The sequence below is a fragment of the Pisolithus orientalis genome, assembly GCF_024613125.1.
Source record: "Pisolithus orientalis strain OTSU chromosome Unknown F5J12scaffold_4, whole genome shotgun sequence".
Lineage (NCBI taxonomy): Eukaryota > Fungi > Basidiomycota > Agaricomycetes > Boletales > Pisolithaceae > Pisolithus > Pisolithus orientalis.
Genome location: NW_026260785.1, coordinates 1,302,421 through 1,320,358, shown reverse-complemented (window position 1 = coordinate 1,320,358; position 17,938 = coordinate 1,302,421). Strand labels below are relative to the sequence as shown.

Below are 17,938 nucleotides of genomic sequence, written 5' to 3'. Positions count from 1 at the left end.
TTTCTTGGATAATAGAGATTCTGTCTACCCCAAGGAGTGGAATCCAGCAAAGAAGAGAATCACCAGATGTTTGGAACCATCCATTGTCTTGAAGTCACCAATTTGGAGAGTTAATTCGAGCATTCACCATGATCTTGTCATCTGAGCAGGAGGCAACATGCTTGCCATCTGTTAAATAGGCCATACAGTTGGCTGAATCTGTCTGGCCAGTCCTGGCATTCCAAATTCTGATGGTCTTGTCAGAAGAGCTAGAGACAATATGACTGCCATCTGGTGAATAGCCCACAGAGTTGATTGAGTCTCTGTGCCCCTCTAATGGACTTTCCACCATCCGGCCAGTTCTGGCATTCCCGATCTGGATGGTCTTGTCAGAAGAGCCAGAGACAATATGGCTGCCGTCTGTTGAATAGCCCACAGAGAACCTTGCTTTGTTTCTGACACTCATCGCTATGCAAGGTTGTGAGTCGACATGAGAGTGCATACAGATGAGTGCCCATTTTGAAGGGACTGTACCTTAGTGTTGCATATATCGTGTTGCAAGCTTCGCACCCGGACTGGATTATATACTACTCGTCAATAGCATCTTTGCCCCAGTTGCGCTCGGCTAGCTCTGTCTGAATTGAGGAAAGGAGTGCGTAAGACTCTGTCTTCAAGCCAAGTCGGAATTGATTTGCTCCAGTTGTGTTTCACTGCAGCCCTTCGCCGTGACGTCCAGGCTACTTCTCCACATTCTCAACGGGCCTCTGCGCCTCGACCGCTGTCAGACGACCTGGAAACCGTTGGTAACCTTAGTCACCCGGCGAACAGTGGTGCACGCCATGAGCACGGCAGCAGCAACGGTACCAATTGCGAGGAGCACGAGTGCAAGTACTCCTGGAATCGTGATTCCTGAAGGGCACACCCTTCATACTGAAAACAACTCGCACATCTTGATATCTTCCAAGGACGAAGCATTCCTAAATCCTGTCCAGGAATTCAACCGGGATCTCAGTGTCGCGTGCATCCGCATATGGAGCGAGGAGATTAATAGGGAGAAGGAGGCAAAGTGGAAGCAGGGTCAGGAAAGGAGAGCGAAGAGAGCAACAACGGACGTAGCGGAAGGGAAGGAGGCTAAGAAGGTGAAAGGTATGTGCAAGGAATTCGGGGTTGTTGTGGAGATGCTGTTGCTGCTGCCGTGCCCTCTGACTGACACCTTCCGTCTAGTCGACAATGCCAGTGGGTCTTCCCTGTCGGTTGCCCAGGCCGAGGGCCATGATATGGAAAAGTCTAGCACACTCCAGACACCCGAAGGTTTCACGAGGAACATAGAGGTATGTAGCAGGGCCTAGGGATATGTATTATACTGAAGACACATTTTGAAGTATCGGCCCTACAAGTTCGTTCTGCTCGAAGCCCTCTCGGCAACGGGGTTACGATCCATCCGATATGCGAAGGAGATTCCACTTGTGAGGTCAGTTGCCAAGATGGGTAATCCCAGCTGCCTCTGACCTTGCTCAAGATTTGTGGTAGCGAATGACCTTTCTGAATCCGCAACAGCAGCCATGAGAAGGAACGTCGACCTCAACGGCCTCGGTCCAAGTCCTGAGACAGGTGAAGGCAAGGTCCGCGTAAACGAAGGTGACGCCTGGTAGGTCTACGTGCTATTCTCCTCGATAAGTCAAAAGTCGCTCATTAGATATCTAGTGCTCTCATGTACAATCACCGCACAGAAAAGTCGCGTGTCGATGTTGTGGATTTGGATCCCTACGGTACAGCAGCACCATTCCTTGACGCTGCTGTACAAGCTGTAACCGACGGTGGTAAGTGAGAAGCAGTACGAAAAGGTGATAGTTATAACTCGTCGATTTCGTCAACGTGGATGGTTAGGTCTCCTATGTGTCACTTGCACTGACTTAGCGGTCCTTGCTACGACCAATTATTTTGAGAAATGGTAGGCTGGCTTCCAACTTCGTCTGCCTGACTCATATTTCATCTCTGAGCGGTTGCCAGTTTCTCGAATTACGGTGGTGTTCCCGTGAAAGCTGAGTATTGTCACGAGGCGGTGGGGTCTTTGCTGTCTGCAGCTATTAGCGGAACTGATCTGCATGAAGGCCCTCCGACTCGTCTTTAACACCATCTCCACATCTGCGAGTAGGTATGGTCGTTATATCGAGCCACTCTTGGCCCTCTCTGTCGACTTCTATGTCCGCCTATTCGTTCGCGTCCATTCTGGTGCTGTCGAAGTTAAAAAGGCAGCTAGGTAAATCACACGTCTTTGATTGGATAACCGTCTTGGCTGAAATCTTTGCAAGTAACACTTCGATGTACTACATTTGTTCTGGGTGTCAATCCTTTTTTGAGCAAAAACTAGGAAGGACGATTGAAAAGGTCAACGAGAAAACAGGTGCTAGGAGTTACCAGTTTAAAACCCAAGTTGGGCCACCAGTTCCATCAGAATGCTCTGATTGTGGGTTCCCTCTACATGTGAGCTCGGTTGCCTTGACAAGGGACTTATCCATACTTATACGTTGTCAGGTGTCTGGTCCCATGTGGGCTGGGCCCCTTCACAACCCCGAATTCGTCTCAAAGGTGCTTGAGCACGTGGAAGGCAACTTAGACAAGTATGGAACATCGGCCCGAATGAGGGGCATGCTAACCGTGGCGAAAGAGGTGCGTGTTCGCTAAGGCAAGTTGGAATACCACTCACGGTGGTAAACACTGGTTAGGAGCTTCACACACCGTTCTATTTCACGCCAGCTAGAGTCGCAGGTTTCTTCCACTGCACCACTCCATCACTCGAGGAGGTTGCGTGAGTTTCTATTTAAAGATTACAACAATAACTTGCGTCTAAGGCCCTGGCAACCCTCACAGTTCGGCGCTCCTGCACGCGGGCAGTGATGTTTCGCGATCCCACGCCTGTCCTGGTTCGCTGAAAACGACTGCATCACGTACAGACATATACGACGTGTTCAGGTGCTGGGTGAAGAAGCATCCTGTCAAAATGGACAAGATCTCGAACACATCCCCGGCAGCTCGGCTTTTAGCGAAGGAACCGAGGTGAGATCGCTGGGCACAAAACGATGGGAACTGACACTGACTTCCAACAGAACGGAAGCGAACTTCACCAAACACCCAAAATCTGTTACACAGTCATCAAAAGTCAAATTAGTGCGCTACCAACAAAACCCATTACCCAACTGGGGACCCGGTTCCAAAGCGTCTGGCATAAAACGAAAGAGGAACGGAGAAGATAATGAATAGTGATACGCATACGGTGCACTAGTAGTAGATCTATGATTAGTATACTATACAAGGGAGTCCTTGTTACAACTTAAAAGTGTGTTATGAGAATAAATCATCATGGCCAGGTGAAATAAAACAGATGCGCAGTCAGGTATATATCGTCATATCATGTCGTGACTTCTATCGTTGGAACGTTTTTTGAGGCGGCGATATTCTTGTTGGAGGAATTAGCAGACTTCTTGGCGCCAAGCCAAGCATGTTGAAGTAGTCCTCCAGCACTGGGACGAGCTCGGTGATCGATCTCGAAAGTTTTCCTTAGGAAATCCTCGGCTTCCGAAGATATGTCACAAGGTATTTCAGGCTTTGCCGACTGACCAATCTGCAACAAGCATCAGAGTAGTGCCAAGGTTTCGTAAACGGGGCTGGACGAACCTTGAAGATGGCCTGTGTCTGGGTAAGCTGCGCCCACGGATGTTCACCAGTAAGCATTTCCACGACTAAACAGCCGACACTCCAGATGTCGGCTGCTGTGGTGTGAACCTTCTGCTGCACGACTTCGGGTGCCATCCAGAACACGGAGCCTTGGAAAGAAGGTCGATACATGCGCTTGCCAGTCAATAGATCTACGCTAAATGAGCGACACTAGCAACCAAACATCAAACGAAACTGCTTACTGCCATCAACCTTCTTGGATATACCAAAGTCTGATATTTTGATTCCACCTTTGTTATCGACCAGAATGTTTCCACCCTTGATATCACGGTGGATGATATCTCTTTCGTGTAAGTAGTTGAGACCTTGCAAAATTTGCCGCACGAAATTCTTGACCAAGGGTTCCTCGAAGGCGCCATAGCTACGTAACAGGGCGGTAACGGACCCACCAGGGACGTACTCTAGGAAAATATTGAGGTAATCGTCGTCGACCGAAGAATCTGCCAAATAGTTAGAAAATGCTATCAAAGCTGACTTATATGGGAAGCTCATACATAGGTATTGCACGATATTCGGATGTTGGAGGTCCTTCAGCAGGTCAATCTCACGTTCCAGCGCACTAAGCATGCTCTTCTTGCGCTCTTCGTTTGGAGCCGAACCTGTGGGGAGTTCGACCTGCTTCACGGCCATCAACAGCCCGTTAACCGCGTCCATTCCCAAATACACTTTGCCAAACGATCCTGCCCCAATAAGTGCACCCTTGATCCATTTCGTCCCTGGGTTGTCCGGGTAGTGAAGGCCAAGATTGTCATGAAGTAATCATGACACTCACCACCACTGCACGTCACAGCCTTGCCAGTTTCCTCTTCGCTTTCGCATTCCACTTCGTCTTCGTCTTCATCATCGAGGGTAGTGCTCGTCAAGCTGCTAACTTCGTCGATGTCAGATTCGACCTTGGTCCAGTCCTCTGCACCCTCGACACCCATGTCAACGGCCATGCTCTGACGACGGTTTTCGACTTCTGCTGTGATCTCGTCAACAGTTAGAAGGCTAGCCGTATCGGACCAATCGTGTTTGCCCTTCAGTTCGGTCATGTAGCTCATCCGATTGGTGGTACCGGGACTCGCTCCCGATAGATGTTGGCTTCCGGTCAGGTTTTCCATCGATTCAGAAAGGGATTCTGTCGGGAAATTTACAGGGGGCAGCAAGTGTGGCTTCGAGTCACTCCCAGAAAGCTTCTCAACGTCATCTCCCGTAAGAATAACAGAGCGCCCATCGTCTGTCGAGATGGATAAACGAGGGGGGTGCTCGTCCGCAGTGAGTGACTCTTTAGAACGATTCAAAACCTTGTCATGGACCCCAGATGCCATCGAGACCATGGAGGCTCCTTTCGACGAAGTTGTACGTGCTGGTGATGCCGAACGCTGCGATAACCCGGAGCCCTGCGTGCCGATACTAGACAAGGACGGCAAAGGATGGTTGACAGACATCATACTATCCCGCTTGCCTCCCACAGACGCTCGGAGCATCATACTGTGCCGTGCAGTGCGCAGCGCCTTCTTCTCCGCAAAGGGGAAATATTCGGTCAGGTGCGTCGTGATGAGTTCGCTCGGCGGCCGCTGGCCGAAGAAGTTGCGCAACTTTGAAGGCTTTTTCATCGAGTTTGTTTGGGGAGTTATAGATGACGTCGGGCTTTGCGTTGGAGAGGCAGGGGGCTCGAGTACCTTCTCTGGATCACGCACACCAAGGCCGCTGAGAACACTGATGGTGCTTGCACGCTTAATTGCTTTGGCCCGTTGTCCTGTCTGTGAAACACTGGAGGCAGACGAACTTGGGAATTTTTGAGCTTCCGTTTCACGTTCCTCGTCTGGATCTCGCCCTACAGATTTGTTGCGCCTTGCTTTGGCCGTTCTGCGTAACGTTAGTCCTTGGTCCTTGAGCGGGTCAGGGGGTCCGCGGCAGACAGTTAGTAGTTCTGCTTCCGACAAAGGTTTACCTAAAATGCCTATAAGCAGAGGAATATGCGATGTAATTCTGGGCGCGTACTTGAATCACAGTTGGTCTTCCCAGTCGACATAGACACGCCACCCATCAATACTTAGCCCACCATCTTCGGTCTCCACCCGGTTTGTGAGATTCGTGGGGTCGTTCTTGCGTGTGCCAACATTTTCGAGCTTCCTGAGCACCTTTTCCATGACCTCGGTGCCTCCCGCACAATCCGCGACATCGATAACACAGGAGCGGCCCTCCTCCGGCAGCACAAACTTGACGAGTTTGTGGCGCTCATCCAGCGACGGCGTATGCGAGTGAGATGGCTGACTGAGAGGACTTCGGCCAACGGGAAAGGACCCCACAGGCGGCGACGTCGATCCCGGTGAAGACGAACCGCTGTTGTGCGACTCTGCGATCGGTGACAATGCTAACGCATTTTGGTTAGAGATAGCTTGCACAGGCGGAGGCTGTGCCGATGCGTAGGGGTGAGTGCCCGATGTCGATGGCCTTTGCTTAGATTGCAAGGGAGCATAGCCCAATGGTGAACTCATGCCTCCGAATGAAATGTTTCGTCCGTGCGTAGCGCTATTCGCGGAGCGCGGTGATGACTGCGAGGAGAAAGGGGTTCGAACAGGCGGTTTAAGAGCACTGCCCAAACCAGATCGCGGATCAGATGGTAGGCCGAACGATGACAACGAGCTACTGCCGGAAACCGGAGTGAGTAGTGACTGGCCGGTCGGCGCGGGTGGCAGTGGTGAATTTGTGAAAGGAGGCAAGTCTTGATTGGGTGTCCGTGATCGCTGTACTGACAGAGGATGCAAATTGCGGGGATTGGGACTGGGACGGGCGCCTGTATGTTGAATAGTAGGTGGTTGAGGAGGCTGACCTCGTGGAGCGGGGGGGAGAGGTGGCAGCGATGGCCTCGTTGAGGTGTGACTGTTCGCTGGAGCAGGTTGTGCGGGCTGCGGAAGCGGGCGGACAGCAGTGATGGCACGACATGAGTCACCGGAGGAAGGCTCACGAACGAGTCGTGGAAGGTCGCCTCTTCCCTGGGGCGATAGTACGAGCGGGGCGGGCTTGTTTTCAAGGCGTTTCGGAGCTCTGGAAACGGACGCATTATTTTGATGGGTGTTTTCACGGGAATTCTCCCGTGAGTGGGACGTGTAATGGCCATTTAATTTAGGTGGATCCCGCGGTGATTCGAACATACGATTTTCGCCCTGTGGACCCAAGTACGACCAGGACCTGGTTGGGAGACTGGCATCTTTGACGTAGAATCTTTACGGCGCCGAGGATTCTAAGTTTGTCACCGACGCTCGTGATGTTCATTTCTTTCAGTGTCTCCGGATCGAGTTCGAGCAGGACATCACCTCTAATATCATGTTCTTTAAAGGTGTCGATATGTGAGGGACACTTGATTTCGGTGAGCCACTTGGCAACTTGGGCGTCTGTCCAAGTGCGAAGATAATCTGCAAAAGAGGTCGTGGTTGGAGGGTCTAGCAAGCCCGGAGGAACCGCGCTCATTGGGGTGACGGGAAAAGAGGTGTTCTGGGCACGCGGGGATCCGAGATGAATGAAGGACCGCGATGACGCTGTCGGCTGATCTGGGGAGGTGATGGTGGGAGGCAACTGAGAAGAGGTGAGTTCAAGGTTTTGAGAACCGGCAGTGGAAATGGTAGCGGCCATCAGTGACTAGTTCAAATAGGGACAGAGCAACTTAACAGTTGCAGTGAAAGGATGAATTGATGATATTTGATCGGTGGCAAAGGCAAACCTAGTGAGCCGCTGTCCGGTGCACCAGGGAAGCAGCAATGAAACAATGGACTGTTCAACAGACGTGAAACAGAAGATACAGCGATGGCGAGCAAGTCTACACGCTGATTAACAATCTGATCAGAAAACATGCCAGCAGTTTGAAAGAAACAGCCAACCCGTTGACAGGATATTCGAACTGAGGAAGTCCACTCTGTCAACAATAATTATTTCTCGTTTGGTAGACTCGACTCGACTTATCTCTGACTAAGCGATAGACAATCCTCATTAGGAAAGTATACTCGATCCTGTGTTGTTCAAAGAGCAACTTGCAAGCTGTGACACGGAAGTTTTCTTGGCCATCACTTGGCACGTTGTATACGCCGTGATTCAGTAATATGATACGTAGCCTAGCGACAACACCTATGATAGCAAATGAAGGGGAAGAGTCGTCCCCTGAACATGAGTGTCGACCATGCACATATGTAAAGGTGATTCCGTCGACATGTCCATGAGATCGATGACTGTGTGCCTGTCGGATGCAGTGGCTAAAGCGCTAAGCCAGGGCATTCGGCCTGGGCTGTGTCTGCCTTGTCAGATGGCAGCATGCCGTCTTCCATTCGATCGGGCCAATCTCGCCCGGACGAATTTATAATTGCCATAAGCAAGCAGGCTGGCAGCGTGGCTTCTTCCTCCCTCCCGCCGGTCAGCTCCACCCACGTCCTTTTTTTTGTTGCCTTCCTTCTCCATTCCTATCTCTAGCAGGCCTTTCACTGGGGTGCTTCGCGGGTACTCACTTGTGTGACTTCTCTTATTAGCCTTTTGTCTTTTACCTTGCGGACGATCTACTCATGATAATGCGGTTTTGGACCGCCCTCACATCGTTATGGCTTGCGACACTCGTATTTTCTTCGCCCTACCAACCCGAGCTCGTCCAGTACAACTTTAACGTCAACCAAAACACAACTGACCCTACTCAGTACTATTCCACGCGCACGAACACGACTTACACCCCTTCACCCCAGAACTGGCGCGCCGTCCCAATCTACACCGTTCTCATGGACAAATTTGCCGATGGGGACCCTTCCAACAACGACTACTTCGGCACTATGTACGAGTGGGACTGGAGAGAAACTCAACTTCGCTTCGGCGGGGATATCAAAGGTCTCACATCGAGACTCGACTACATTCAGGGAATAGGAATGAAAGCAATCTATCTTTCCGGCACTATTTTCTTGAACATGATATGGCAGGCTGACAGTGCGCAGCATTCCTTCTTTTCATAGTTCATTTCTTTTTTGACGGCCGCCCTCCCAGGTTATTCACCCCTCGACTTCACTGTCTCAGATCCTCACTGGGGAACTATCGCTGACTGGGTTGAATTCGTAGATACCGTCCACTCTCGAGGAATGTATATCATTCTCGACTTCACCGTCGGAACGATGGCCGACCTCATTGGCTTCTCTGGGTAAGTGCTCCTGCGAATCGGAGCGCCCTCTCGGGATAAAACTGTCATCAGTTACCTAAATGTCTCCGCACCCTTTTATATCAATGAATACGACGTCGAATACAAGATGCCGAACTACATGCCGTGGAACTTTACGGAATATGCAGATTTCCAGGTCTGTGTCTATTCTCGGTCATCTCCGTCCGCCCTGTAAACTGATCGCATCGGTTGCCATGGTCTATAGTTCAGTAACACCCGTAATACATCTTGCCAACTTCCCGTGTTTTGGAACGAGGACAGCACTATCGTGACAGGCGTCGAGGAGAATGATGGCTGTATGGATTCGGAATTCGACCAGTACGGTGACATGGAGGCTTTCGGTGTCCACCCTGATTGGCAACGTCAACTTTCCAAATTTGCATCTGTACAGGACCGTTTGCGTGAATGGAAACCATCCGTCATGGCAAAGTTACCCGTCTTCTCGTGCATGGTCATCAAGGCGCTTGACATCGATGGTATTCGTGTAGACAAGTCTACTCAGGTCACGGTCGACGGTATGGCAGCGTGGGCGTCTGCCACTCGTGAGTGCGCTACGAAGCTAGGAAAATCAAATTTCCTCATTGCTGGAGAGGTGACGGGTGGTGACATATTTGGTGCTCTGTATTTGTAAGTCGGCGATACCAGGCGGGCTTGCCCATATTGACGAATGTAAAGGGGTCGTGGGCGAACTCAAACACAGCTTCCTCCAGGCTTCCTTCAAGCTGCCAACCTCACGGAGTCGGACAATCAGTACTTTTTGCGCAATCAGGGCGACAATGGCTTGGACGGCTATGCATTCCACTACTCAATCTATCGTTCTCTCACGCGATTCCTCGGAATGGATGGTAATTTGCAGGTCGCGTACGATCTCGATACTAACTTCATCACTGCATGGAATCAAATGTTTGTCAACGACGATTTTCTAAATGCGAACAATGGCGTTCTTGACCCGAGGCATTGGTATGGGACAAGCAACTTCGACGTATTTAGGTGGCCTAGTTTGGAGAACGGGACACTAAGGGGCGCCTTGGCGAGCTTTATCACGAATCTGGTCATGCCGGGTATCCCTCTCGTGAGCACCTTGTTGTTTCTAGTTTGGCTACCATTATCACTCAATCTGTTTCAGTGGTATTTTGGTGAGGAACAGAGCTTTTACCTCTACGACTCCACGGCGAACAATTACCTCTACGGGTATGCTTAAGTATTCCCTTTGTTCAGCAGGTTTTGACCAATGAATTCCAGGCGTCAGGCAATGTTCAGCAACAAAGCTTGGCAGCGGCATGGTTGCTACAAGCTTGGGTCGGCCCAATATTTCAACATGCCCTTGGAGTCGGCTCTCATGGGGTGTGAGGATGACTGGAATTCGCTGGACCACTTCGACCCCACAGCAGACATGTTGCGCTTTACCAAGCACATGTTGTACCTCCGCAACGTCTACGGTGCCCTACAGGACGGTTTGAACGTCGTCCAGCGTGGTAACTGGACATATTACATACAGCGGCCAGGTTCGAACGGCACCGCTACAGAAATGGGTCTTTGGTCGGTCTCTCGCGCGGGTCTTTCGGGTATACAGAACTTGACTGGAACGCACACTGATCAAGTTTGGATCCTGTACTCCAACTTGAACACCTCCTACACGTGGACATACGACTGTAAGAGTACGCTGTGGATTTCAACTCCCTACGAGTCCGGCACTGTTGTCAGGAACCTTCTTGCGCCATATGAAAATTACACACTCGCTGAATCTGGGTCATCTTATTATGCGAATGGCACCGCGCCATATTACGGATGCATGTCCAGCATCACGCTCGATCCCTATGGCATGAAAGTGCTCGTTCCTGACACTGAGTGGGTGTCCCCCCCTCCAATGATAACACGCTTCCTACCCGGACATGATGCTCGTATCCAAGTGACATCCGATAGTCCCAACGCGACGACAATCGATCTCACCCTCGAGTTTAACCTCGAAATGTCATGCACCAGTGTTACAAATTCGCTGACATTCAATATGTCGTCGTCGGGAATCGGTGGACAGCCTACGCTGGATACGAACTCAGTTGCATGTGCAACTGTTATGAATCCCTTGACATCGCCGCTGAGTGTTGTGGCGTCCTCGACCTGGTCGTGGTCAGGGACTTTGAACAACGTGCCAGACGGAATTTTGGAAATCATTGTAAACAACCCAACGACGGAGGACGGGACCGCATCGACTGGGGTGCGTACAATGTTTTATCTTTTTCACTTCCAAGCTCATGTTGTCCGTAGGCAGTCGATCATTTGTTGGTGCGAAAGGGCACAGCGGACAATATTATAGTTTTCCCTGAGTCCGACTACGACAACTCCGCTTTCGAGTACACCAACGGAGAGTACAAGTTCACACATAAGGCGTATGGTGCGGATATGTTCAGATACTCTGGTACTTTTGGGAGGTCATGGTCAAACTGGACGAATTGGGAGAATGTTACCACCATCCCTTCCAGCGTTTTCACTAACTCGTCCAACTTCTGGACTGGGCAGCATATCATGGTACAATGTAAGACGATATCTTTTCTTAAGTTTATTTCTGATTATGACCACCGTCGTCTTAGACTGGAATGCGGCGATCACCAGTGCTAGTGTAGTCACGCACGCTGACCTCGGCTACGACACACAACGTCGCGTCCCCCAGTTCCTTGCTCGTGGACCGTATAACAGCTGGGGCTACGACCAGGGCCTTCCCTCTCTGATGAACCATGTCGGTAATGGATTGTGGCAGCTCGAAATCATGGCTCAGTGGCCAACATACGTGCAAGTCAACGTGTTTGGCTATGATGACTATTACTACGGTGACGTTGACGGTGACGGTGTCATGGATCGCTTACCTCCTAATACCGTTGCTCCCAACTACCTTAACATGTCCGCACCGCCGTGGCCAGCGCTCTCCTGGTCTTTGACTATTGATGACCAGACCTTGGAGTGGTCGTTGCAGCCTCTCGGCCAAGCGTCGCTCGGCGCTATCATGTTCGGTCTTCTTGCATCGATTCCATTGGTTACGGGTATCATCGCCGCTGCTATCTTCATGTGGTCCTTCTATGGTATTCGTCACAACCGCTATGGTGTTAAATCATCAAAAGGCGCTAGCAAGTACATCCCTATCCTTGGTAGCCTGGGAAGCAGATCGATGGCAGACCTCAACCACATGCCCATCAGTGAGAAGTTCTTCGGGCACAGGCATTCTTCCGGCGAGATCATCGGCTGGCCTGAAGACAAGGATAAAAGGCGCAAGGTTCTTATTTCGACTCTCGAATATGAAATATTTGACTGGAAAGCCAAAGTTAAAATCGGTGGTCTTGGTGTCATGTCGTCACTTATGGGCAAGGCAATGACGGACGTAGACTTGATCTGGGTTGTACCCAAGGTCAAGGACGTCGAGTACCCTCCAGGCGACCCTGCAGAACCCATTGAAGTTATCATTTTTGGGGAACCATACCTAATCGAGGTCGAGACACATGTTTTGGACAACATTACTTGGGTAATTCTGGACAGTCCCGTCTTCAGAGCGCAAACAAAATCCGATCCATACCCCCCGCGGATGGACGACCTCAGTTCGGCCATCTTCTACTCAACGTGGAACCAGGCCATCGCTACCACTATACGTCGATTCCCCGGCATTGATATCTACCATATCAACGACTACCACGGTGCACTAGCACCCATATACCTTCTCCCTAAGGTAATACCTGTTTGCTTGTCCCTGCACAACGCCGAGTTCCAAGGTTTGTGGCCGCTTCGTACGAAGGAAGAGATGAAGGAAGTCTGCTCGGCATTCAACATCAGCAAGGAGCACTGCACCAAATACGTTCAGTTTGGAAACACGTTTAATCTGTTGCACGCAGCTGCTTCGTTCATTAGCGTGCACCAAAAGAGTATCGGTGTTGCAGGTGTGTCGGACAAATATGGAAAACGTAGTTGGGCGCGATACCCCGCCTTGTGGACCCTCAAGCACGTTGATTCGTTGCCTAACCCTGATCCCACGGATATCGCAGCGCTCGATGAGAACCCGATTGCAGTTCGGGATATTCAAATCGATCAAGAGGCAGAAGCAAAGAGGCCGGAGTTGAAGCGACAAGCGCAGGAATGGGCTGGTATCAAGCAGGACCCCAATGCCGACCTTTTCGTGTTCGTCGGCCGTTGGTCTAAGCAGAAGGGTGTTGATCTCATTGCTGATGTCATGCCATCGCTGTATGTTATTTTCGTGCGAGTTTTATGCGACCCTCCTGATAGTTTTTTCTAGCCTCGAGAAACGGCCCTCTATCCAAGTCATCTGTATCGGTCCTGTCATCGACTTGTTTGGCCGTTTCGCAGCGGAGAAGCTTGCTCGCCTTATGGAAATGTACCCCGATCGTGTCTATTCCAAGCCAGAATTCACTGCCCTACCGCCCTATATATTTAGTGGCGCTGACTTCGCACTGATTCCGTCTCGTGATGAACCGTTTGGTCTCGTAGCTGTCGAGTTTGGTCGGAAAGGCGCTCTTGGTGTTGGTAGTCGACTTGGCGGTCTTGGTTTGATGCCTGGATGGGTATGTGTGCAAATTATGCATGCTATCCCGTGAGCTCATGACATCTGTTCATTCTACAGTGGTTCCCGGTCGAGTCGACTTCTACGGCTCACATGTTGTCTCAGCTCTCCAAGACGATTAAGTTAGCCCTCAAGTCAACGGAAGAAGAGCGTGCTATTCTTCGTGCTCGTTCGGCGGTGCAGCGATTCCCAGTTATTGAGTGGCGACAGAAGATGGAAGATTTCCACAAACGCAGTATCCAAGCTAGCCGTCGCCAAGCAGGACCTAACGCCTGGCGAGAGTCAGACTGCGGAATGGTTGTTTCCCGGCCTCTTGAAGATACGGATGATTGGAATCCTGTTCAGCAAGGCACGCCCGCTCAACCTGATTGGGATGCTCAGAGCGCAGCTTCATCACCTAGGTTCCCGGTGTCACCACTTTCTCAAGTGTCCACTCCTCGAGATGAAAGTCACCTTGTTGCACCTTCTAGGTTCAACCTTGATCCTAGTTCGTCCCACTCCGATCACTCGGACGACGATTATGCCTCCCGGGGAAGCGTAGCAACTAGCAAACAAGGATATGACGACTTTTTGGAGAGGGCAAACCGTATAATTGCCAAGGAACAGCGACATGTTGCTGATCCATTCTTGGAGACGCCCCAGAAACCATTTGGCTTAAGTTCACGTAGGACTTCGATGGAGTCGATCAGTACCATTGTTGAGGACAAGACAAATTCCCCCCTGAACAAGGCCATTGCATCGGTGAGCGACTTTATGTCAGAGCCCAGTTCCACTGTCTGACGTGCTTTTCTAGTTCACGGATTCCGACGGTGGTGTCGCTCATGAATTCGCCCAAAAGTTGCAAACGCTTAGTGCCGATAACTCAAAGGGAGAACTCTCGATCGAGAAGTTCCTCACAAAATCAGAGGAACTTTTCTTCGATCGGGTGCGCAAAGAGAAGCTTTCGAGCGCTGCGAGTTACATATCATCGAAAAGAGAGTCCATGTGGAGCATGCCTGGAACGGTTGACGAACCCTCTCGCCCGACATGTAAGCTTTTCTTATAATGCTTTTCTAATCATGCTCAGCCTTGGTTGTAGCCCCTGGTACTCCCAGTGCGCACCCCTTCGCCAACGAAAGCGGACTTCTTCCTCCGAACGAGGTCGTTGTCATGAACAGAATTCAGATTGCTTTGGCTCGAGAAGTCGGCGGCTGGCCTTTATACACGATTATTATTGCCATTGGCCAGGTAATCTCTTGTTCCATTCTATTTTGAGACGTCTTTTGTTCACACCCTGTAGATGTTGGCTGCCAACAGTTACCAGATGACGTTGCTCGGTGGGCAAAATTACTCGGACAACCTACAGCTTTACGTGCTCGGCGCTGTATTCTTGGTGTCATCTGCCGTTTGGTATGCTTTCTTCCGCTTCAAGCCGTCGGTCTACGTCCTCTCCGCTCCTTGGCTCTTTTACGGAATGGCTTTCTTCCTCATCGGTATTCCCTCTCTGAATTCCAAACTTAATGGCACGCACACCATTGTGGCGGATATTGCAACCTGGTTGTATGCTGTCGCTTCGGCAGCCTGCTTTCGCTTTCTTCGGTCTGAACTTTGGTGAAGAAGCTGTACGTATTTGTTTTCTGGGTGAACTTTATTCAAAACGATTCTTTATCTAGGGCGCTGCAGCTCAAGTTTGGATTTTGCGCGCATGCATTGTCCAGGGATCTCAGCAAATTTGGGTGGCTGCCTTGTGGTACTGGGGTAGCACGCTGAATAGTGCGCAACCGGGCAAAGTTTCACCATGGTGGATCGTATTGATAGTTTGGCCCCTGGCGATTCTTTCCTTCTTGTTCGCTTATCTCATGCTCTACGGCCTACCAGGCAAGTCTATGAGCGTGTAGACTGCTACTGAGTGGATGCTGACCAACTCGCAGATTACTACCGACAGACACCACCAAAGGTTCCCAACTTCTTAAAGACACTGTTCCGCCGGAAGCTGGTCTTGTGGTATGCTTTCAGTGTTGAGACCGATCTGAAGAGGACACTCATTTCTTTCTTAGGTTCCTCGTATCTGAAATTCTTCGTGATTACTGGCTCAGCGGAGTAGGTGGCCTGACCTAATTTTTTTGTGCTCTCGACTCAAGCGTTTACCTAGCCGTATGGTCGAAACTGGAGTTTCCTATGGAGCGTCAACATACCGACGTGGCAGACACTACTACTTATCATTATCTTCTTCATTGGAGTCTGGGCCCTGATGCTCGTCGTGTTAATACACTTTAGCAAGACCCATACTTGGATGTTACCTGTGTTTGCCGTCGGCCTAGGAGCTCCACGTTGGTGCCAGGTAATATCGTATTTCGAAAATTTTGTTTACTACTGACACCCTCCCCTTCAGATCCTCTGGGGCACATCTTCGCTGGCATTGTACATACCTTGGGCGGGATCTGCAGGGCCATACCTTGGACTTTCTCTGTGGCTATGGCTTGGTGTGTTGGACGCAGTCCAAGGCGTTGGTCTGGGTATGATTCTACTCCAGGTACGAGGCACAATAATGGAGGGGAGAACGATATTCTGATGACTAGTTAGACACTTTCACGTCTACATGTGTGCGCGACACTTGCATTCTCCCAAGTCATTGGCGCTGTTTGTGTTATGGTTGCCCGTGCGACAGCACCAAACAGTATCGGTCCTGGAAGCGTCTTCCCTGATGTTGGCACTTGGGACTTCTCTTCAGGACTAAAAGGTACGAACTTCAGGTTGGACTACTTTGTGCGGTTTGTACTAATTACCAAATGTAGGGAGCCCAATGGCTTCTGCAGCCTTCTGGATCGCTCTGATCTGTCAACTGGTCATCGTCTTGGGATACTTCTGGTTCTACCGCAAGGAACAACTCTGTGAGTAGTTGAACGCCTTTATGGCACCGCAGTCGCACTCATTTCCTCTCTCTCAACTACAGCTCGCCCATAGTCACGCTTCGCATTTTCCCAACATCTTACACCATTTCAATCCTATATCTAACATAAAAGTGATCTCATTGACCTTACCCGGACTTGTATTTCAAGTATAGACTTGCATTCCTTGCTATCACTACCTGACGCGTTCTTTCGTTTTTTTCCTGGACACTATACTAGGACGCTGTCACATAGTTAAAAACTGCGACTAATAGGTTACTACGGACTTGCTCTCGTCATACATACTCGCTAGATACTCTGTAAGTAGATCCATCTGGCGTCACATACCTTGTGTCCTCTAGTGTCCATACGGTCTGTTGTAATGTTTTGACAATACTCAGGAAGTGAAATCACTCGTTCTCGTTGGCAATCGTCCACTCCGTGCCGAAGAATCTCCACCGCCGCAATGGATTACACAACCCAAAGAACCTTACCAGGCATACAACTCGTTTCCAATACAAAGGATTAGAATTCAAGTGTACACACGAGATTCAGTCCAATGCACTAAGAGCGATATTTGCCGGGAATACCGAAGGAGATCGGATAGTAGTGCGACTGTGAGTCGCTGAGGCTTTGCCTTGGATACTACAAGGTATATTCTAATACGAAAGGAAATTACAATATGCATAGGAATACAACCAATATGTACGCTCTTTACTTGGCACCAGCGGAGAATTCTGAAGACGAATCAACGTTGGTGCAGGAAATAATTAGCACTGGTACTTACTCGTCACAGATTTGGTGCCTTCCGAAATGGCATGTTTCGCAAGCTCACCAGGTAGGATCAATCGGACTGCCGTCTGTATCTCGCGGGACGAGATGGTCGACTTCTTTGAGTAAGCAGCAAGTTCTGATGGTAGTTGGTCAGCCGCGCGAGCACAATCAACCAAAAGCACAATGAATCTCACTCGATGCCTCTGTTGCAATACGCTCGAAGATATCGTTGACAAACGAGTTTAGGATAGCCATGGCTTTGTTCGAGATACCCGTATCAGGGTGAACCTGCTTCAGGACTACACTACAAGTTGACCATCCATCCTAACCAGTGTCCAGTCATAAGCAACGCACCCTTGTAGATGTAAGAACTGTATGTCTCCTTGCGGACCTTTCGGCGCTTCTTCTTTTCGCCATCAGCAGCAGATTGACCCTTAGGTGCAGTCTTCTTTGCACCCTTTGCACCCGCATCGGGTTTAGCAGGTGCCTTCGAGGCGGTTGAAGCGGGGGCCTTTCCGGCAGTAGAAGCTGGCTGGAAGGCTATATCAGTACCCTGGATAGGGCACCTCGCATAGGATTGACTCACTTTGGGTGGCATTTGTGCTAAGGGTTACACAATCTACAAGGTATTGGACTATCATGACCGAATTAGCTTGTTTCAGGTGTACAAAAGACAGACCATTTCACATACCAAATGTACTATTAACGCTTGCCACAGCAAGGTGGTGGTGGTGGTGGTGGTGGTACGAGGGAAAGGGTGCAGTTGGGCGTACCCATGGCCGCGTTCAGCTTTATGAACCCATCCAATTCAAGGTCCGCTACGAAGTGGGACTCACGTGTCATTAAACAGACCGC

At 50.2% G+C, this 17,938-nt stretch overlaps 4 protein-coding genes across 4 annotated transcripts; 2 read left to right on the top strand and 2 right to left on the bottom strand.

The window, feature by feature from the left end:
* Positions 1-818: 818 nt before the first annotated feature.
* Positions 819-3,240, top strand: F5J12DRAFT_714898 (tRNA methyltransferase; the record flags this gene model as incomplete). The annotated part of the gene is made up of 12 exons (XM_051740912.1): positions 819-1,310; positions 1,362-1,450; positions 1,499-1,627; positions 1,684-1,799; positions 1,867-1,930; positions 1,990-2,041; positions 2,091-2,239; positions 2,292-2,463; positions 2,515-2,649; positions 2,706-2,788; positions 2,851-3,036; positions 3,087-3,240. The coding sequence occupies 12 exons, from the start codon at positions 819-821 to the stop codon at positions 3,238-3,240; spliced, it is 1,821 nt and encodes a 606-aa protein (XP_051603787.1).
* Positions 3,241-3,388: 148 nt separating this feature from the next.
* F5J12DRAFT_889245 (Pkinase-domain-containing protein) lies at positions 3,389-7,332 on the bottom strand (the record flags this gene model as incomplete). Its single annotated transcript, XM_051747314.1, has 7 exons — positions 3,389-3,601; positions 3,655-3,845; positions 3,897-4,154; positions 4,209-4,430; positions 4,487-5,650; positions 5,762-6,866; positions 6,931-7,332. 7 exons carry the CDS (start codon positions 7,330-7,332, stop codon positions 3,389-3,391), a joined length of 3,555 nt encoding a protein of 1,184 aa, XP_051603786.1.
* Positions 7,333-8,076: 744 nt separating this feature from the next.
* On the top strand, positions 8,077-16,730 carry F5J12DRAFT_807396 (glycoside hydrolase family 13/glycosyltransferase family 5 protein). Its single transcript, XM_051744671.1, has 22 exons — positions 8,077-8,658; positions 8,716-8,866; positions 8,918-9,020; positions 9,090-9,511; positions 9,560-9,956; positions 10,011-10,075; positions 10,127-11,099; positions 11,150-11,417; positions 11,473-13,105; positions 13,158-13,443; positions 13,503-14,183; positions 14,236-14,470; positions 14,521-14,669; positions 14,722-14,958; positions 15,002-15,043; positions 15,095-15,299; positions 15,353-15,438; positions 15,574-15,762; positions 15,814-15,954; positions 16,005-16,161; positions 16,217-16,320; positions 16,375-16,730. The coding sequence occupies exons 1-21, from the start codon at positions 8,250-8,252 to the stop codon at positions 16,318-16,320; spliced, it is 6,933 nt and encodes a 2,310-aa protein (XP_051603785.1). The 5' UTR covers positions 8,077-8,249; the 3' UTR covers positions 16,375-16,730.
* Positions 16,731-16,847: 117 nt separating this feature from the next.
* On the bottom strand, positions 16,848-17,877 carry F5J12DRAFT_807392 (histone H2B). The gene is made up of 6 exons (XM_051744670.1): positions 17,775-17,877; positions 17,670-17,717; positions 17,438-17,615; positions 17,278-17,382; positions 17,097-17,219; positions 16,848-17,046 (listed from the first exon to the last, which is right to left on the bottom strand). The coding sequence occupies exons 2-6, from the start codon at positions 17,679-17,681 to the stop codon at positions 17,024-17,026; spliced, it is 441 nt and encodes a 146-aa protein (XP_051603784.1). The 5' UTR covers positions 17,682-17,717; positions 17,775-17,877; the 3' UTR covers positions 16,848-17,023.
* Positions 17,878-17,938: the final 61 nt, after the last annotated feature.

What these genes read in the sequence shown, in the direction of transcription:
- F5J12DRAFT_807396 (XM_051744671.1), top strand. Translation starts at nt 8,250, where the DNA reads ATGATAATGCGGTTTTGGACCGCCCTCACATCGTTATGGCTTGCGACA. An exon ending in GACCTCATTGGCTTCTCTGG is followed by an intron (nt 8,867 to 8,917) that starts GTAAGTGCTCCT and finishes AACTGTCATCAG; the next exon opens with TTACCTAAATGTCTCCGCAC. An exon ending in TCTTGTGGTATGCTTTCAGT is followed by an intron (nt 15,439 to 15,573) that starts GTTGAGACCGAT and finishes GCGTTTACCTAG; the next exon opens with CCGTATGGTCGAAACTGGAG.
- F5J12DRAFT_807392 (XM_051744670.1), bottom strand. An exon ending in CAGTTCTTACATCTACAAGG is followed by an intron (nt 17,383 to 17,437) that starts GTGCGTTGCTTA and finishes CTTGTAGTGTAG; the next exon opens with TCCTGAAGCAGGTTCACCCT. An exon ending in TATTGCAACAGAGGCATCGA is followed by an intron (nt 17,220 to 17,277) that starts GTGAGATTCATT and finishes AACTACCATCAG; the next exon opens with AACTTGCTGCTTACTCAAAG.